General features: G+C 50.4%; 1 protein-coding gene across 1 annotated transcript in view; it reads right to left on the bottom strand.

Moving 5' to 3' along the window:
- FASN (fatty acid synthase) overlaps positions 1–19791 on the bottom strand; it is a 63672-nt gene that overhangs the window by 23598 nt on the left and 20283 nt on the right. The window contains exons 11-22 of the mRNA XM_089771853.1: positions 17493–17587; positions 17033–17167; positions 16563–16766; positions 7353–7468; positions 6799–6974; positions 6310–6501; positions 5418–5498; positions 5138–5320; positions 4647–4826; positions 4206–4409; positions 2530–2840; positions 2020–2406 (exon numbers count right to left, since the gene is read on the bottom strand). Of these exons, the coding sequence (XP_089627979.1) occupies positions 2020–2406; positions 2530–2840; positions 4206–4409; positions 4647–4826; positions 5138–5320; positions 5418–5498; positions 6310–6501; positions 6799–6974; positions 7353–7468; positions 16563–16766; positions 17033–17167; positions 17493–17587 (2264 nt within the window). The remainder of the gene's footprint in view (positions 1–2019; positions 2407–2529; positions 2841–4205; positions 4410–4646; positions 4827–5137; positions 5321–5417; positions 5499–6309; positions 6502–6798; positions 6975–7352; positions 7469–16562; positions 16767–17032; positions 17168–17492; positions 17588–19791) is intronic.

Raw genomic sequence — 19791 nt, 5'->3', positions numbered from 1 at the left:
AAAGATTAGAATTGCAAACGAGATTTCTACTGTGTGCAACATCTCCTCCCTTAGCCAACCCTCTCCTCTTTCTATGCACGAGCTGCGCTTTTGCCAGAGACTCTACCCAGCCATGTGTTCATTCCCTCCCTAGGCCAGTTGCCTTAAGAATAGCAAGGGCTGTGGCTCTTTGCCTAGCAAGAGTAATGCTGCTTATCAACAGTAACTGACTCAGGTCAGGGGGCCAAGAAACACGAGTTTTCTTCTGAGCACTTCTGGTTACCATAAGTAGGTTACATCTTTAACAAAAAAGGAGAGCGAACACAGTGACCTGAATCCCTCCATCTAGAGGGGCATCTAGCAGAGAACAGGAGGAGGAGGAGGCAGCTGCAACATTTAAGATTTTCTAGAAGCAAGTGACATGGCAGCGAAGAGGAGGAAAACGAAATGCTCTTTGGTTGTACGCGTGGCAGGCCCAGCGGCCCAGACTGTTCTATGGTACGTTCTAACGTGAGCCTGGAAAGGACTGAAAACAGACAAAATCATTCAATGAAATCCATGCACAGGTATTACTTGGGAAAGCCGCATTTTCTTTCAAAGAAGTTAGATGGTGTCACTCAGCTATGGCACTTAAATTCTGCCACCCTCGCATTCTGACAGGATAAAAGACCTAAAGGAGGGTATAAGCCAGCCAGGGGGAAATTCCTTATCAAAGGCACCAGCACAGTTGGCCAACTTTAATACCTCCTTTTATTAAAGGATTAGAAAATATACTGAAGAAGTCTGGTGATCACAGCAGGCCAAGTTCTGCATGCATTCTATAGCCAATTGCGGACATGGGGGCAGGACCTGACTCCGTGAGTTTGCTACTACAAGACTGACCTCCCATAACTCTGTGAGTGTGAGTGAAAAAATTGGGTTAGAAACTCAAAAAAGTCACTTTAGACTTTGGCGTCTCAGTGTCTTGTCAACCAGCAATATCCTCTGTAGGTAAAGGGGTTCAAACGCCTCCTCACTTCCCTCATCTTCTGGGCAAAAGAAAAGCTAATGCTGATCTCACAGGACTTTTTGCAAAAATCAGGGTCTCAGCTACAGTCCAACTCAGGAGATTAAATTTACCTCCCTTATTTCTATTTTCCAATTTAATGGATGACAGTGGGTCACACTACTGAGCAGCGGCAGAGCTCCAGCCAAGCATCACTACCGGACGAAGGATCTTCCTGTATTTATGAAGCATTTTGGGACCTCTCAGGAGAGAGCATGTAAATAGCTACAGTACTTCCTTAGGCCTTGCTGTGCTAGAAGGATGCTGCTTTTGCCCAGGACTCGTTGGAGCCTGTCAGACTTCCCGAGGTTAGTCAATGTCTTGGTGGCTCCAGTCTCATTTCCCCCCCATTGGCCTCTAGGGTGTAAATAACCATTAAAATAGTTAACCAGTTAAAACTGGATATAATTATACTGTTTAACCAGTTAACAGTTGGCAGGCAGATCCTGCCTGCCAGCCCAGAATGGCTGGGGCCCTGCCTGCCCCACTCTGGCATGGCCACACAGCCGGGGTCCTGCCCACAGCTGGGTCCAGGGGCCCCCTTGGGACAATCCGATATAGCTGGGGCCAGGATCCCGTGTGACCACCAAGGCTGCTTCAACGTAGCCAGGGCCAGGGGACTACTGCAGGTGAGGCCCTGCTTGGTGGCCTGGTATGGCCGGCCAGACTCAGCCACGGCTGGGTAACCAGGTAACCTTCTACATCCCTACTGCTGTCAGCATTTCCAGAGCAGGAAAAAAAACCAGATCATTCCTTTAACTCAGAACCCCTACATGAGAATACAGCAGAGACTAAAGCAACTAGCTGTAGGTGGCGAATGTTTCGTATGGAGGGCCATGGGAACTAACACTAGTCACCTGAAATACATTCTGCCCTAAGCCCCCCCGACTAGGAATATTTCTATACATTCCTGAGAAGGAACAAGAAGGCTGGAGCAGCCAAGCAGAGTCTAGGGCTAGCTGTAGAGAGAACATCGCAGGAGGCCAATAGCTTACCTGAGCCAAGAGGCCCCTCTGCGGAAGATCGGGAGCTGTGAGGAAACGGATGGTTTCGCCAAGCATTTCTCCTTTCAGAAGCGTGTGCAGTAAGACAAACCCTCCTTCCTTCACTGCGGCGGCCAGGTTAGAGAGGGTCTCCGCTGGGTTCCCAAACATGCTCACAGAGCAGTTGCACAGCAGCAGGTCAGCACCAGTCAGGTGTCCAGGAGGAGGGTTGAGAGGATCCCACTGTGCAGTGGAAACCCCCAGTTCCTGCAGCTGGCTCTCGCTGATGGAAAGGACTTCTGGGGCTCGGTCAGTGGCAGCGTAGTCCAGCTGCAGCATGGGTTGAGTGTTTAGGAGACCAGGAACACGTGAGAACAGACGTCCATCTCCTGCCAGAGCCTGCAGGGAAAGAACCAAGGAACTAAGATGTCCAGAATTTTTATCGGGATGGAAAGAGGAAAAAGATCCCAAAGCCTCCCTGGGACCCAGTCCATAGTTTCTCCTCCTGGAGTCCCAACTAACCTCCACTATCTTCATCCTGTGGCTTGCAGTGTTCTCCAGAGCTGTATCCACACAAGCCTTCAGCTGAGGATAATCTAGCAAGGCATTGAGGAGGGGATCATCTTGCAGATGCACCTTCTCCCGAGTAACAATCTGCTCTAGCTCGGTATACAGGTTGCCATTCAAATCCAGATGGCAGATTTCAGCCAGGATGTGGAGGAGGCCCTTCTGCATGGACACAGGCCCTGCAGAGGCCCCCCCAGTCTCTAGCCCTGGGATGGCCAGTTTGACTCCATGGATTGCTACCTTCTCCTGTAAGTTGCAAATCAGACCTAGAGCACAGGAGGAGGAGGAGGAGAAGAAAAATCAGTTCCTGACACAGCTCTTCCTCATCTTCATTCCCGTAGGGCCTTCTCCACATACGCACGGCAAGCGGAACACTTGGAGGACAGCATCCCTCGTGGCTTTCCTCAAATATCAGCCATGGGTCTTGTGTACTGTGTAACCCAAGTGTGATACCCACTTCCAAACAGAACACCCCATTATTACCAATTTGTATTATGCCAGCAGCCAATCAGGAGAGGGCCTTGTTGGGGCAGGCTCTGGACAAACAAGACTGTGCAAGGGACAGACACCCAGAGATGGCTAGTAGGGGACTCCTTAGTGGTTGGAGTTAAGACAGCAGAACAGAGTCCTTGACAGACAGGAGGCATGTCTGTGCCTTTAGTTGCTTATTTTATATATGATTTGTTTGATTTACTTCAGTTCCTTTGACTTGTGAGATTCTTTTGGGGTGGGAGGGCCACTCAGGGTGGGGGGCGAGGGGGGCGAGAGAGACACACACTAAGTTAGAATAAGAGAAAGGGGAAAAAAGAAGAAGAGGAGAGATGAGGAGGACGTAATCTCCTGACAAAAAATTCCAGGTGCTCTGAGAGACCCAAGTTAAAAGTTCCACTACCAAACTGAATATCCATTCTAAGTCATGCCGGGAGAAAGGGTGGGGTTGTCCTCACTGGGTCTCCCATTCCACCCCTTAATACTCAGCTATGTTAGAAGCGTCCTCAATAGCTCCTGGAGCTGTCCCTTCCTTGGCCAGTGTCAGAAGACCGTTTGTGGTGTGGGGAGGGGAAGGGGGACATGACTAAATGCCCGTAAGCCTTCTCTGCAGGCACAAAAAGGAATCCGCAATAAAGACGAGTCGCAATAGTCTCCTGCCAATATTTGAGAAGTGACTGGGTGAGACTCCTCTCAAAGGCGTTGAAGGTGAATTCACGTCCTTGTCCACCTCCTAGGACAGCTGCAGCAGCTGACATTCAACTCTGGGGCAGAGGGATATATACTCGGGGAGACTCCCAAATTGAGCGGGGACTCCATAGGAGCCCTGCTGGGGGAGGATGCCTTGGAGAAATGCTCAATCAGCCCATCTCCGTGGTGCCGAGAGGGCTGGGCAGTCAATTCATAGGACCCCCAGCAGTTGTTCCACCACGACTGTGCTGTGGGCCACCACTGGCTTTTGCCAGTGCAATGAACCACAGTCCCAGGTGTATCTCCAGGCTAGAACAGTCTGGACAGGTCTCCACCAGTAGAAGCAGGGACAGATCCTTGCTGTTCTCCAGGCAGAGATTCCAAGATGCTCATAGTGAGCCGTTGCTGCCTGCTCTCCCCAGGTTGTTCCAGTGGGACCCAAATCCCTTTACCTTTGCAATGTTCCAAGTGGGCATGGAGATGGGCCTCTGAAGACAAACAATCCTTCTCAACGTAAGGCACAAAGCAAAATGTTTCCAGGGTGGGAGGTATCTGCTCCTGCTGTCGCCGAGGTGCCACCGTGGCATGGAGCCCACAGATCCGAACACCTCCTGCCATGATGTTATCAAGGCAGCGGTCAACAACGACGTCACAAGCTGCAAGGCAAGAAGGGGACATGCAGATACATGCTGGAAGCGTCACAGGAAGAGGCATCGCTGGGCTTACAATGCTCAGACCCGTGACGGAACGCACAGCAGGAGAAGCAACAGTGGCTCGGGGACCCAGGGGTCTTACGAGTCTCTTGTACTATTCTGGGCAGGTGAAGCTACTTCAGGTCACGAGGAGCCATCAAGAGGCTGAGAAAGTTCCTATTGTGGAAGAGGGTCTGTTACCTTCAGTATCCTCCTGGTATTTGTGCACTCGCTCCTGGTGTAGTGCGGGATCGATGCACACAGAGCGTATCCTAGTTGGTAAGCGGAGGCTGTGACCCGTCTCACCCAGGATGATCATTTGCAGCAAGGTATCAAGGAATGTTACCCAGTTCCCATTCCACAGGGCTTTTCCGGTGCTCCCTGCGGAAGAGAAGCAGCCCCATGAGTGTTCTTTCACCCAGCAGACCTAGGAGAACACCTGCTCCAAAGCCAGACAAATGAGAGAAGTAAAATCTCTTCTTTGGCCGCGCAGGCTCTGGTACACACAGCTACACAGGGAATCCCACAATGCCTGCCCTGCCCAGGCCAGCCTCTCCCCCGTTCCATGAATAAAGGTACCATATTTGCACCCTGTCATGCATGCCCACCCCATGACACAGACAGGCGGACACGTTAAATATGGCCCATTCAGTCACAGAACTGCATTGGGGATCTCTACAGGAAAGCCACACCTTCATTGTTAGACTCCAGAAGTCCCTGGAACGATGGCCCATAGTCGTACCCACGCAGACGCAGCTCTTTGTAAATATCGGCCGTGGACAGACTGAACTTGGGTCTGTCCGGCTGGGTCTCCCAGGCACCTTGCTGGCTATGGAAGTTATCTAGAGCAGTTTCTTCCAAAAGGCAAATTCTCCCTGACAGATGCAATACAGAGAACGAGAGCAGTCAGTGCCCAGACATACACGGCTGGGATTCTTCACAGTAGGCTCACTGAGCCAGTTAGCCACTTACCACTTACAGCCAGGTTTCCATTCCCGGACACCTCAAAGCAGTGGGAAGCAGGCAGGAGTCTCACCTCCAGCTGTGCTGAACCTGCAATGAACCCAGGGATTGCTGAAATGAGTGCTAGGGAGACTCTTGTCCTGCTGCAAGCACACCTTCCCCCGTGTCCCAAATTCCCTGCAATCGCCTGCTTTTCACACCTCCTGCTGCCCCGCTGTGCGCGCATGGAACAGAGACAACAGGACAGTCCACTTGCGTCCTTCTCCCTCCCCACTGATACGCATGTTTCCCTTCTGCCCAGCTTTTCAATCTTTACCAGACAGCTTGAGACCTGCCTTCCCTAGAAGCTGAATGTTTGAGTCCCCCCACCCCGCCCCCGGAGATTTTCAAATGTCACCCTACTATTTAGCACAGCACTTAGCTGGCAGCATGTACTTCTACAGATTGAACCTCCGAAATCCAGGACCACAGATGTTGCTGGATCAGAGTGCCAGCTGGGAGCCCTGCCCCGCAGGAGCCTTGGCCAGGTGGGGAAGCAGCAGGGCAGCTGGCAAGCCCTGTCCCTGGGGATTCCCAGTTGGGGCCACAGCTGCTGGGGAGCTCCATCCCTGGGGAACCCCCGCAGTCTGGAGCCTAAGTCCAAACCCTACAGGCTGGAGTGGAGCCAACTGCAGGTAGGCGGAGCATCCTGGAAGGCAGGTGGCAGGGGACCTCCCCATATCTGGCAAATTCCATCATTTGGGACAACAGGTTCTGAGGATGCCAGATAAGAGAGGTCCAACTTATACTAGTGGTGCACATCCAACATGCCTCAGTGCGTATAACAAAATGTATCCCACACATGGATGGAGAAAATTAGAGGGAACATTGTTTGAAACCCCAGATGCGACCTCTCACTCACCCTTCTTGGGAAGGATTGTTGCCTGGTGGATTGTAACCTCTTCAAAAATAACAGGCATTTGTTCCATGGTAATCCCCAGAGAGCGTGCCAGTGTTCGCCAGGCTAGCACCAGGTAGCCAGTTGCTGGATACAGGACTCTGCCATCAATGCAGTGACCAACCAAGTAATAATCAGAGGATTCAGGATTCATATCTGCCAGATAAACAGGAAACAGAAATTCCTTTAGAACTCCCAGGAAGTGAAGCCTTCAGAACAAGGTAAGAATTTCCAGGAATTTCCTCCTGACCATCGAGGGCTTAAAGCTGCTTTTATTCTGAACCCCCTAGCTTTGTTCAGATAACTTCATGTATAAGTGCAAGAGCAATCGCCGCCACATAAGCTTCGCATACACTCTTCATACAGGGTTTGAGGGGGCTGTTTAGAGGAGTTTGCATTCCCATTTTGTCAACAAGGGACACTGACACAGAATGGAGGAAAACACGAACGTACCGATATTATAGACCGATGCTGATGAAGATCCCCCAGAGCCAGTGGGAAAGTCTTCAGCTTTTGGGACATCCCAAGTCTGGCTGTGGTCCCACAAGATGTACGGAGAGATTAGTGGGGTTCCCACTGGGACAGGATATTCGACAGGTGGGAACAGATTATTTGAGAGAACATTTATTCTGGAGAAAAAAGAAGCAGTCAAGAAAATTCAGTGATTTTAGCCCGGGCAGCGAGGAGACATTACAACAATCTGTGGGATTCCTGGGAGAAAGGCCAACAGCAAACCTAGCACTGGAGAACAGCAGCACAGGGAGCTCTGCAATACAGCATCAGCTGCCCATGAAATCCTAAGCTTGTATCCACGAGGTAGTCTGACCTTCACCACCAGCATAGAAAACAATCCCACACAGTCGTAGGTCAGACGAGGAACACTGCTTTATAGCAACATGTTCCCGAAATCCTTTGACAGGGTAGCTAAGGGGCTGTCTCAATCCCTCCGAAAAGGTCCAACCCAAAGGATGGAATGCAAACTATCTGTTGCAGACAATGCTCCTTACCCAGTTAGGTAGATCTTCCCAACATGCGTCAGGAAGAACTCCAGGTTGTTTTTGTGCTCTCTCTTCATCAAAGGTAGTATGGTGCAGGTTGGTTTCAAGCTTCTCCTCAGGATAGCCTGGTCAAGCCAAGATCAAAGATCATTGTCAGAGGTATTCATTTATTTCCTGGTCTTAGAGGTTCCTCTGCCCCCTACAGCAAAGGCTTCTTCCGTGGCTAGGACATTCAGGCCAAGTAAACACTGGCACTTCACTGCACTGTAACTTTCTGGCTCAGGGGTGTGACCCTGCCCCCGAACACAGCAGGTTACACAGCTGGTAAGTAGTAGTGTGAACCAGCTGTGCTCCCAGCACTGTTAGCTACCCCCGTGTGGAGATGTAGCGCTCGTGGCGTGGCCACACTTTCACTTTAACATACTGCTGCAGCTGCATTTTAAACTTGTGAGTCTAGACAAAGCCTACATTAGTCTGAAGATCATGTACACGTTTGGCTTGGGAGTGGGGGGGAAGAGAAGAAAAGGAGGCTAACACATGGCAGGGTCAGAAACATAAGGAGAAAAATCTACCTAATATCCCTAAAAGCTGACCAACCAGTCCCCACACACCAACCCACTAAAACCCCACAAACACAGAGCAAGCCAGGAAATACAAGAGACCCAATGGGAACAAGCCAACACCAACCACATTTGTTTGGTTGTGTTGTACAAGTCAGGCATGCAAGGGGGGGGTGCAGCTTGAAGTCGTAACAACCACCAAAACACATGGTTTCTGCTGTCAGCACCCCCCCCCCCAATAAAAACTGCCTGTTTTAATACAATACGTTTGCAGAAACAGTAATGCAGAGCTATACACCGATTCAGAAAACGCAAGGAGAAAGGGCAGTAAATCCAGACAATGCAACTTAGTGTTCATAGTGCTAGACTGTAGCTTGGCATTTCTCGCTGGGTTCAACTGTAGAAGCTTATGCAGAGTTTTTGCAACAATGTTAGAGCCCCCTCCCTCATGGCCATCTCTTTAAAAACTTCTTACCAAGCCTTCTACACAGCTGCATTTCTTACAGCTCATAGAATTAGAGTCAAGATATTCTTGTCCATTATGTTAACAATGCTACCTCCTCCTTCCTTTCCCTTTTCAGCTCGACAATTACTGATCTTAGTCACATTATCTTTAATGACAAAGCATTTATAATCTACAGTAGCAAGCACAGCGTACTGGTTCAGAAATTCATCCACCAGCATGAAACAAAAGGTAAAATCCATATTTTGTAAGTGATTGAGAAGAGAAAGCCCACCATGTAGAATTCACAGGTGCTGACTGCCAGAAAAGCTTGCAAGTTGCTTGAGGCAAACCCTGTGCCTCGAGACGAGCTGTGCCCACATTAACAGAGCAGCTGTCTCCAAGCGACTACTCAGCTGGTCAGATCTCGGTCACTCCCACACAAAAGCAAAGGCAAATACTCAGTGATGACTAGTCCAGGCCAAGTTTCAACACTCAGTGTTTGCTGTAGGCACAGCTAAAAGGTAGCTAGGATTTCAAATAAAAAAAGATGGGGACATGTACTGCACAGGGTTAGACAGCCCTGAGCTCTCTGACGATATGGCGAGTGCTCTCGTTGGGGGATGCATACCTTGGATTCGATAGGCAAGCTCCCCAACCCGTGTCTGACGCGTCGGTCACCAGCTGCACTGACGGGTCCGTCTGGCAAATGGGACTCCATAGCACACGACCGGCTCTTGTAACCACCAATCTAGAGACCAGAGAACCTCTTCCGGCACCATGAGAAGAGCCTCTAGAGGTGCTCGAGCTGGATTGTGAACAGTTGCCAGACATGCCTGAAGGTGTCGTAGTTGCAGCCTGGCATGTTGTACCACAAAGGTGCAGGGCACCATGTGACTTAGCAGCCTCATGCAAGTACAAGCCATCATAAGGGGCGAGGCTCTGAGGCCTGTGGTAGCTCTGACGGCCTTGGGGAAGGACACCCTCGCCACTGTAGACTCCAGGTGCGCCCTGATGAAATCTATCATCTGGGTGGGGCTGAGTGTGGACTTCTCATTTATAAGGAGACCCAGCTTGTGAAACAGAGCCCTGACACTGTATGTGCCTGAGGACCTGGTCCCTGCACGACCCTTTGATTAGCCAGTCATCAAGGTAAGGCAACACCCAGATCCTGTGCAGTCTCAGGAATGCGGCTACAGTGAGCACACACTTGGTGAAAACCCTCAGTGCGGTGGAGAGGCTGAATGGCAGGCCCATGAACTGGAAATGGTCTTGGCCCACTAAGAACCGGAGAAATTTCCCATAGGCTAGAATTATTGCTATGTGGAAATACGCACCCCTCAAGTTGATGGCAGCATACCAGTCTCCTCTCTCTAGGGACGGGATGAATGAGGCGAGAGCGACCATCCTGAACCTTGCATTCCTCAAACGAGTTTAGATTCCTTAGGTCCAAAATGGGACAAAGGCCCCTTTGGATTTGGGGATAAGGAATCAGCGGGAGTAAAACCCTCTCCCTTCGAAGCACCTTGGAACAGGCTCGACTGCTCCTAAGCTCAGGAGTGCGGATACCTCCTGCTTCAATAATAGCTGGTGCGAGGGGTCCCTGAAGAGGGAAAGGAAGGGGATAGAGCATCCACTTTCCACCAGGCTGAGTACCCAACGATCCGAGGTGATCTGGGACCAGGCAAGGGAGAAATGGGAGAGCCGGGACCCAAAGGGTGGGGTGATGTTGGAGGCTGGAATGCTGTCCTCAGGCGTGCTTTCAAAATGTCTTAGGCTGCTGGTTGGGGGTGGAGCTGATCCCCTTTCCAAGTCAGGCCTAGAACCCTTACGCCTGCTCCTGTTATTGTTACCATTGTAACTTCGGCCCCTCCTCTGCTCCGGTCAGGTCTAAACGGCGGTTGGAAGGGCCTCGGGGTGGCCCTAGGGTGTAGAGGCCTCTGTTGCGGGGCCAAGTTATTGATTCCCAGGGATTTTAATGTAGCCCTGAGTAAGTAATGTAACTTTTAATGTAGCCTGGAGCCGGTCTGCTCAGAGAACAGGCCAGTGCCTTTGAACGGTAGGGCCTGTAGTGTGTTTTGAACTTCAGGCAGCATTCCGGACACCTGTAGCCAAGTACTGTGTCTCAGGACTCCCCCGTAGCCGCAGGGCGGGCAGCAGAGACCACTGCGTCTAGTGCCACCTAAAGCGCTGTGTGCAAGGCCACCCTGCCTTCATCCAACAAGGCCCTAAACTCCTGCCTCGTGTCTTGGGGGAGGCGCGCCTTGAATTTGTCTAACGCGTACAACACATCTGCTCAACATCACCTGTTGGTTTGCGATATGGACTTGGAGCCCTCCGTCGCTAAGTCTTTCTGCCCAACAGGTCCAAGTTCTTTGGCTCCCTGCTCTTGGGTGTAGGCCCTGGAGGCCCTTGCTTCTTTCTGCCCCACCACCTGGACTACCAGTGAACCCAGGGGTAGATGGGAGCGTAAATGGTCATGTCCTGCTTGTGGGCCGAAGTAGCGCCTCTCTACCCCTTTCTGGGTGGGCGTGATGGAGGTGGGCACGTGCTACAGGGTCTTAATAAAACCGTGTCCAAACTTGCTAAACAGCAGCGTGACCCAGCCAGGGTGTCTGCCATCAATATGTCCATCATAGGGTCCAGATTCTCAGTTAACTCTTCCGCCTGCACTCCCATGTTTGCCGCCACTCAGCAGAGCAGTTCCTGGTGCACCCTAGCATCTATGGCGGGCATAGAAGGTGCAGGGTCAGCCATTGCCTTGTCCGGTGAAGACGAAGACTCTTGGCAGAGGATGGTCCATTGCCTGAAGTGACAGTACGCTGTACCAGTTGCCCCGACACACTGCATCCTCCCCTTCCACAGTTGGTCTGATGGCCTCCATATATGAAGAGTGCGCTGCCTCCAAAGCCAGGCCCTGGTCAGAGGGGTCGCTTCTGGACTGAGCCATCACCAAGGAGTGTCTGGATGGCCAAGGCTCTGGGTCTGCTGATATGCCCAGGGGGAGTCCAGAAAGGCCACTGCTGTTGAGGTTGCCACGGCTGGTGGGAGGCTGGGCTAGAGTGCCGAGACCTGGATCTAGAAGACAAGACCCCGGAGTGCACAGAGTCTGCACCGGTCTTAGAGGACTAGTCCGAGGCCGACCAAGGTGGTGCCAACGATGGTACTGGAGACCAATGAGATGACCTATGTCTGGCCATCGCTGCCGGCTTCCCCCTATGGGTCGGTACCAGCGGCAGCATCGGGTGCAAACACATGCTCTGCACCAGCAGCCCTGTCCCATCATAGTTGTCGGCGCCCGGGTACCCAAAGTGGCTGGTGCTACCGGTAACACCAATACAATTCCAGTATGGAGGGCAGCTGCGGTGCCAGTACTGGAACCAGCACAGCATTGGGGGGAGGGGGAGGAGGCACATGTACCGGCGCTCTCGGCTGTGCTGGTGGCATGGCTGGTTCCAGTTTCAACGGCGGAGGCTGGTGTTCATCGATAATCGTGACCGGACACGGGATACAGTGAGCTCTATGAGCTCGGGTGTCGTGTCAAAGGCCTCCGGAGTCAACGATTGCCGGACCTCTTCAATTGCCGCGTCCGATACCGGATTCTCACTGCGCAACAAGCTCAGCCGGTGCCGACGTGGCACGGGAGCCTCCTGATGCACTGACTTGGCCACATGCCCATCTGCATGGTGCACTCTGAGGCCTCACTAGAGCTGAATAAAGGGGAATAATCACTTCTCTAGATCTGCTGGCAATGCTCCTCCTAATGCGCCCTAATATGCCATTCGCCTTCTTGGCTACAAGGGCACCCTGCTGACTCATGTCCAGCTTCTCATCCACTGTAATCTGCAGGTCCTTTTCTGCCAAACTGCTGCTTAGCCACTTGGTCCCCAGCCTATAACAATGCTTGGGATTCTTCAGTCGCATGTGCAGGACTCTGCATTTGTCCTTATTGAACCTCATCAGATTTCTTTTGGCCCAATCCTCCAGTTTGTGTAGGTCACTCTGGACCCTATCACTACCCGCCAATGCATGTACCTCTCCCCCTAGCTTAGCGTCATCTGCAAACTTGCTGAGGGTGCAATCCATCCCCTCATCCAGGTCATTAATAAAGATGTTGATCAAAACCGGCCCTAGAACCGATCTTTGGGCACGCTGCTTGAAACTGACCGCCAACCAGACATCAAACCATTGATCACTACGCTTTGGGCCTGACAATCTAGCCAACTTTCTATCCACCTTACAGTCCATTTATCCAATCCCTACTTCCTTAACTTGCTGGCAAGAATACTGGGGGAGACCGTATCAAAAGCATTCCTCAAGTCAAGATCTATACCCCTCATGAAGAGGCGCAACAGCAGCTATTGAAGTTAAACATTTTTCAATCAGCAGGTCCAGAGAACTGGCACCGGAGAGTTTTACAAGAGCTGCTCAGAGAGCTCACTGGACTGTTGAATGTTGATTTTTCACTAAGCTTTGGCAGACTGTGGAAGTTCCAGAAGAACGAGAATGCTGCGCCAATATTTTAAAACGGGATGAGACGGTAATTAAAGACAAGATGAACACTGATCCCAAGCAGATAATGGAGCAGCTGGGGGGGAAGGGAGTAGTAAAGGAGGGTAATGCAATTAATATTAATTAACATGGGTTTATGGAAAATGGATACTGACAAACCTGATTTTTTAAAAGGGAGATTACAGGTTTGGTTGATAAAAGTAAGAGAGCTCATGCAATACATGTTAGGCATAGGGACATTTGACTTGATGCCACAGGACTGATTAGAAAACTAGGAGACATAAAATTAACCATGGGATATATTTAATGGATTAAAAGCTTGCTACATCTCAAAATGTAGTTGTCACCAGGGAATCACCATCAAGTAGGAGAGGAAATGAGACCAAGTGGGTTCCTGCAGGGATTGGCTCTTGGCCCTTCATGGTTTACCATTTTTGATCAATGGTCTGGAAGAAAACAAAACCCCCTCCACTAATAAAGTTTGCAAATGAAACAAAAATTTGAGTGGTGATAAAGAATAAAGAGGAGAGATGATGATTAAGAGCAATCTGCATTGCTGGACAAGCTGGGCAGAAGGAAACAATGTGATTTATATGGCTAAATGTAGACCACACTTACAGGGTAGGGATTCTATCTGGGGAAGCAGGGACTCTGAAAAAGATTGGAGACCTTGCTGGATAAACAAGCGAATGAGATTTCCCAGTGCAAAGCTGGGTCAAAAGAGCGAATGTGTTCTTCGGATGGGTAAACAAGGGAATCTTGAGAAGAATAGAGACTGTATTTGGCCTGGGTGTGAGTACTGCTGGAATATGGTGTCCAGGCCTGGTATCCACAATCCAAGAAGGATGTTGATAATCTGGAGAGGGTTCAGTGAAGAGCCAGAATAATTAAAGGATTAGAAAATATGCCTTATAGTTAGACTGTGCTCCTTGAGTCTACTTAGCTGAACAAAGAGAAAGTTAAGGGATGACAATCACAATTTGCAAGTACCTACATGAGGAACATAGATTACTCTTCAATCTAGCAGATATAGGTATAACAGTCTAGGGTATGCTTAGACTACATGCCTCTGCCGACAGAGGCATGTAAAATAAGCTACCCGACATCGTCAATGAAGTGGGGATTTAAATATCCCTGGCTACATTAAAAGAAAAATGGCCACCGCACTATATGGGCTCAGCTGATCGTTGGCATAGTGCACGAGTCAAGACGCGGATCGGTCGACAGAGGAAGCCTTTGTCAACTGCTCTCTTATGCCTCATGGAATGAGGTTTTCAGGAGCAGTTGACAAAGGCTTCCCCTGTCGACTGATCCGCGTCTTGACTCATGCGCTGTGCTGACGATCAGCTGAGCCAGCACAGCGCAGTGGCCATTTTTATTTTAATGAAGCCGAGGATATTTAAATCCCCGCTTCATTGACTGTGTCGGGTATCCTGTTTTACATGCCTCTGTCGGCAGAGGCATGTAGTCTAGATGTACTCCTAGTGACTGAATTAGTCCTAAACTTAAAACTTAACAGTGAGAATAATTAACCACTGCAACAATTTACTAAGGGTCATGGGGGCTTCTCCATAATAGGCAACATTTCAATCAACTTTGTATGTTTTTCTAAAATTACTTTGGTAAGTTCTACAGTCTGTGAACAAGTCAGCACTTGTTAGTTCCTTCACACCCGGAGCTTTATCAATCACCCGTTGCTTTAAAATGTTCTTCACTGTTTTCATGTTAGTTTAAATTCTCTAGATCTGGGCTGAGCAGCAAGGCAATAACTTTTAGAAAGCGGACATGAATTTTGCCCATTTTTGAGTTACAGAGTGAAACTGTAGCTATACCTTTGGGTGCTCTTAATGAAAAAGTGACTAGCCTTTTCTTGGTCTGTATGCAGACTGACATTTCTCGCACTCATGCAAAATATTTCTCAGGGATTCCAAAAGCATTACTGGCAAGGAGTAAGGAGAAAGAGCTGGTCTCAGAATAATGAAACACAAGTTTATGGGTACACAGACACAGCAAACTCATCGTATCGTTGTTACTTGAAGTGCAGCATGAGAATCACAAGGCACAAACTGGCTCTATGGGATAAGCCATTTAGATAAACTATTTAGGGTACATTCTTTTTTCAAAAGGAGGAGATATGCAAATTAGTGCCAAATTTGCATATCTTCTTCCGATTGTTTTTTCAAAAAAGAAAGCAGTTTAGACACGATTCTTTTAAAAAAAATCAAAAAAGGTTTTTTTTTTTTTAAAAAGAACGCTTCTCTCAAAAAAAATGAGGTGTACAGGGTTCTTTCAAAAAAGCGTTGTTTTTTTTGACAGAACCACGTCTAAACGGCTTTCTTTTTTGAAAAAAATGCTTTTGCAAAAGCGATTGGAAGAAGATCTGCAAATTGGCACCGAATCTGCAGCACAGACAATTCACTGCGCAGCAGCCTAACAAGAGCTGCCAGGCACACAGCGCTGCAACAGAGAAAGAGCTTCCTCTCCACTGACCCCAGCAACAGAGCTGCTGCGACAGGAGCTGGGGCGAGACCTCTCCCCCCACCACAGCCCTGGGGCAGCCTGGACACCAAACCTTTTATCCCAGGCCCCATCCCAGAACTCGATCCCCCCCAGAGACTGAGCCTCAGCCCCTCCCACATACATCAGCTCCCTACTGGTGCACATAACATTCATTCTGCATATGCATGGGAAATTTAGAGGGTACATCGGGTCTAGCTTGACATCTAGAGATTTTCACAGGTTGCCACGATCCAGAAGATCAGCTGAAGTCAGAGCTATGGACCCACAGCACCACTGAAGTGAGTGGGTAGGAAAGGAGATCCAAGAGGTCGCAGGCCCTCAAAATTAGTGGGCACTTTTGAAAGCATGAGCCTGGTCCTTACAGTCTCAGTTCCCAGTCCCTCACAACAAAGTAAGTGTTTGTCTTCCTCCCTCAGGAGCTACCAGAAGTAGCCAATGTGTGCACGGTAGCTGGAAGACACAGCACTGCATCCTATTATTTTAAGGAACATAGGCGTGGTATCGCATACTGTATGACTGCACCGTATTTTAGTGGGGGGGAGGTTATTTTGCCACTGTGAAAGTCAGCAATGAAACGAGAAGGATCAGAGTCGATTTACCTTGGCCATTTTGTTTTTAAACTCTTTCTAAAACAAATAGCCTAAGGGCAATCAGACAAGTGTCGAGCGGATTCAAAAACTGGGGTGTGTGAAGGGATTCAAGATCTAGGGAGAATTCCTCTGTTTAGATCCTTACATGGCCTGCATTGCCATGGTATCCAAATAGCTATTATGTGCGCCGAAGAAAAAAAGACATTTTCTGATCTCCAGTCTTGCTTCAACACTGCAAGCCTCCCATTCGAGTACTGGCCCAACCTGATGCTGTTTAGCTCAAGGAGATCTGACAAGATAACAGCCCAAGGAATTAATACTTCCAGCTCTCTGCCCTCCTGCTTACTTCCCACACAGCATTAGACAATCCAAGAAGCCCCAGGTGCCTCCTACTCATTCACTGCATCAGCTGGCTGGGTACACTCTGTACAAAGGCAGGTATGTGGATGACTTGGCTGCGTGGGTGGAATATGTTGGGACATGTTGCTTTTTCATGCTAGATCCGGGAGGCTAGAACTGTCTGGGCAGAGTGGTTTTGGCACTAGGAAAAATGAAGACGTTCCCTGAGTCTTAGGCCCTTCCCCAAGTGCAATACCTGTAAGAGGGCATGCGGGGCAATCTCCACCACGACCGCATTGTCTGGAACATGCCTCAGACCCTCCTGGAACAGCACTGGGCTCACTAGGTTGTTCACATGATACTCGGCTGAGGAATTCTGAGCCAGCTCACTCTGCCACTGAGATTCGGGGATGGAGGTGCTGATCCAACGGGCTGAGCGCGGCTTTGCATTTGGAATGACCTGCAACAGACCAAAGCCAAGTCACCGGCCACAAGAAGCCAAGAAAAAGCCTCCTCAACCCCTAAAAATCCAAGTCCCAGAGCTTTGACTAAGCTGCTTTCTCGGCTCGTGAATTCAGTCTTCCTGCTGGTGGAAGTCCAACGGCTTCCATAGAAGGCTCATCACAAGCCAGCCTCCCCTCATTCCCAGTGAGCCCCTCCCTGCTCTGGGTCACAGCTCCCTTTACCCACAAGCCTCCAGCCCATGCAATCCCTGGACGACGTTACCTTCTGCAGGGCACTCAGTAGGACGGGTGCAATGGACGCCATGTAATAGGAATGAAACGCAACCCCTGCGCTGCGCACCTCCTTTGCAAACACTCCTTCCTTCTTCAGCCTGGCTACAAACTCGTTCACCGCGGCCTAGGAATGGGATGGAATCGAGCAAGAGTTATCTGCACGGGGCTTGGACACCCAGCTTTCCCCTCCTGAGCCACTCGAGGCTCTGTGCCCCCAGGTGACTCAACAGCGCTGTGGATACAGCCCCGCTGAAGTTCACCTCACATGGTCGTTCGTTCCTAGTCCACAAGGAGCAGCAACTCTGATTCCTACTGAGCAGCACTAAGTGCTCAAATTCAGATGCAAGAACCAAGTGCCCGCCCACCACTTGGCTCTTCTTTCACTCCTGGGTCTCCCTGTGTCATTCCAGCCATGGGGGACACCCACTGATTTCCACAAGTCTGCTCACCTGAGGCCCTGAAACAGTGACGGTGTCTTCAGAGTTGTGACAGGCTGGTACCACGCCAGGAGGACAACGGCTCTTACATTCCTCCCATGTTAGACCTGCAGAGGAAAAACCCTCAAGATGATGCAAATGTTCAAGAAAATGTATGCAGCAGCTTACGTAGCCAGATGAAGCCCAGAACTGACGGTGGGAATTCTAGCAGCCGGCCATCCTGCTGGATTCAGGAGTTTGGGACACAGATAATCCTACAGTCTAAGGTTTAGAATCCTGACCATCCCTGTTGTATCTGAGTCCATGGGAGGTGGCAGAAGACAGTGACCCATTTCATAGCTGGTGTTCAAGATGTGCTGCTCACGTCCATGCCACATTCAGTGTGTGCTCGCCACGTGCACTGCTGCCATGAGACTTTCCCCCTCAGCAGTACCCAGAGAGGAACGGCTCTGGCACCCTCCTAGAGTGCTGCCTTGATGGCATGGAATAAGTGACAGCACCCCTTAGGTCCTTTTTCCCAGAAACGCCAACAGCGATGAAGGGCTGCGGGATGCAGAATGGACACTAGCAATACGTCTTGAAGAGCATCAGCTATGAAACTTGGAGTGCTTGCTCATGTCCATTCCAAGTGAGGGGATTCCCAACTAAGAACGTTAAATATCGATTAACTTAACTGGTCAAGTAGTTGGTGGAATTTCCATCAGCTAGTTGATAGGTACTTCCGCATTCCTCCTTTGAAATGCGCAGCAGGGGCTCTTGTGCCTTTCAAAGTTGGAACTCTGGATGCAGCCCAGGCCAGCGGGAAGTTGCATTTGACTCCGGGCTCCACGTGGCCACTTCTGCTTTGAAATGCGCCAAAGTGACTTCCTGCTGACTCCAGGCTGCACCCAGAGTTCCAACTTTGAAAGGCACAAGAGCCCCTGCTGTGCATTTCAAAGGAGGAATGCAGAAGTGCCTATCAACTAGATGACGGAAATTCCAGCTTTGAAATGTACAAGAGTGCCCAGTGGGGGCGCCTGTGCATTTCAAAGTGGAAACGCTCACATGGAGCCTGGGGTCAGCGGGGGAATCAGAGCCTCCCGTACACTCCAGGCTCCATGTGGTGCAGCTGCTTTGAAATGCCTTGTGGAGCTGGGCTGATCCCGGGTTCAGCCCAGCATTTCTGCGGAACCCGGGGTGATGGATTCTGTGGAAATGCTGTGCGTAGCCCACGGTCAGCCAAGTCCCCAGCTGACCCCGGGCTCCACACAGTGCTGAAACTTGGAAACGCCACTGTAGCATTTCAAAGGGGCAGCACTGCACAGAGCCTGGGATCAGCTGTGCGGCACTGCCCCTTTGAAACAGCAGAGCCACACGGAACCCATACCCTGGGCTCTGTGTGGCACTGCTGCTTTGAAGTACCCCTTCTTCCCTCCCTCTGCTGTTTCTGACAGAGGCAGCAAAGGGGGGGGGGGGGGGGGGGGGGAGAGCAACAAGGTGATTCGACTAATCCTTAACATCTTTACTCCCAGCCAGTCTGCACTGGGTTCAGGGACGCATTGCTCATCATACCTCCCTGCCAAAGCTAGCATCCTCCCTAGCTTGTTGCGCGAGGGAGGATCCGCCAACATGTTCTTGATGCTGGGGAGGGGAAATGTTTCCAGGTCAGTCACATGCTGTGCTCCGAATTCCCAAAGGGGCAGCACCTCAAGGAAAAGGCCTGACGGACATGCTCCTCCTTGCCTGTTGATGTAGAACATGGAGACCATGTTGTCCATCAACACTTGGACCATGTGACCTTCCAGCTCCAGCCAGAATACTGTGCTGGCCCTGCAAACTGCACTGAGCTCCTTGAGGTTTATGAGTTCCAAGCTTCCAAAGACATGCTCCCCATCCAAGGTCTGGGGCATCCAATGTCAGAGACACAGGAAGATGGGGGTGGTCAAACTATTCATTCGGGGCCATACCTAGGCAGGTCCACCACTGTAGTGTCTTGAAAACATCAGGTGGAACCGTAACCACCTTGTCCAGACAATCTCTGGATGGGATACGGGCTGTCGCCAGCCACTGCCGGAGCAGCTTCCTGTGTAGTTTTGCCTGGCTGACAACACATGTGCATGCTGCCATTTGGCCCAGCACCATAAGAGAGAACCTGGCCATTGTGGGGGTAAGTGGAGAGGACAGTGATGAGGCGTTTCAGTGTCTGAAATCTGCCTAGTGGCTGGAAAGCCCTCGCCCTCCCTGACCGAGTCTAGGACTGATCCGATGAACTGCATCCTGCGTATGGGGGGCTAATGCTGATTTCCCCATGTTTATCAGCAGGCTTAACCAT

The sequence above is a fragment of the Pelodiscus sinensis genome, chromosome 20 (assembly GCF_052426305.1).
Source record: "Pelodiscus sinensis isolate ZL-2025 chromosome 20, ASM5242630v1, whole genome shotgun sequence".
In the NCBI taxonomy this organism is placed as follows: domain Eukaryota; kingdom Metazoa; phylum Chordata; order Testudines; family Trionychidae; genus Pelodiscus; species Pelodiscus sinensis.
This window is presented reverse-complemented; position numbering and strand designations above follow the sequence as displayed.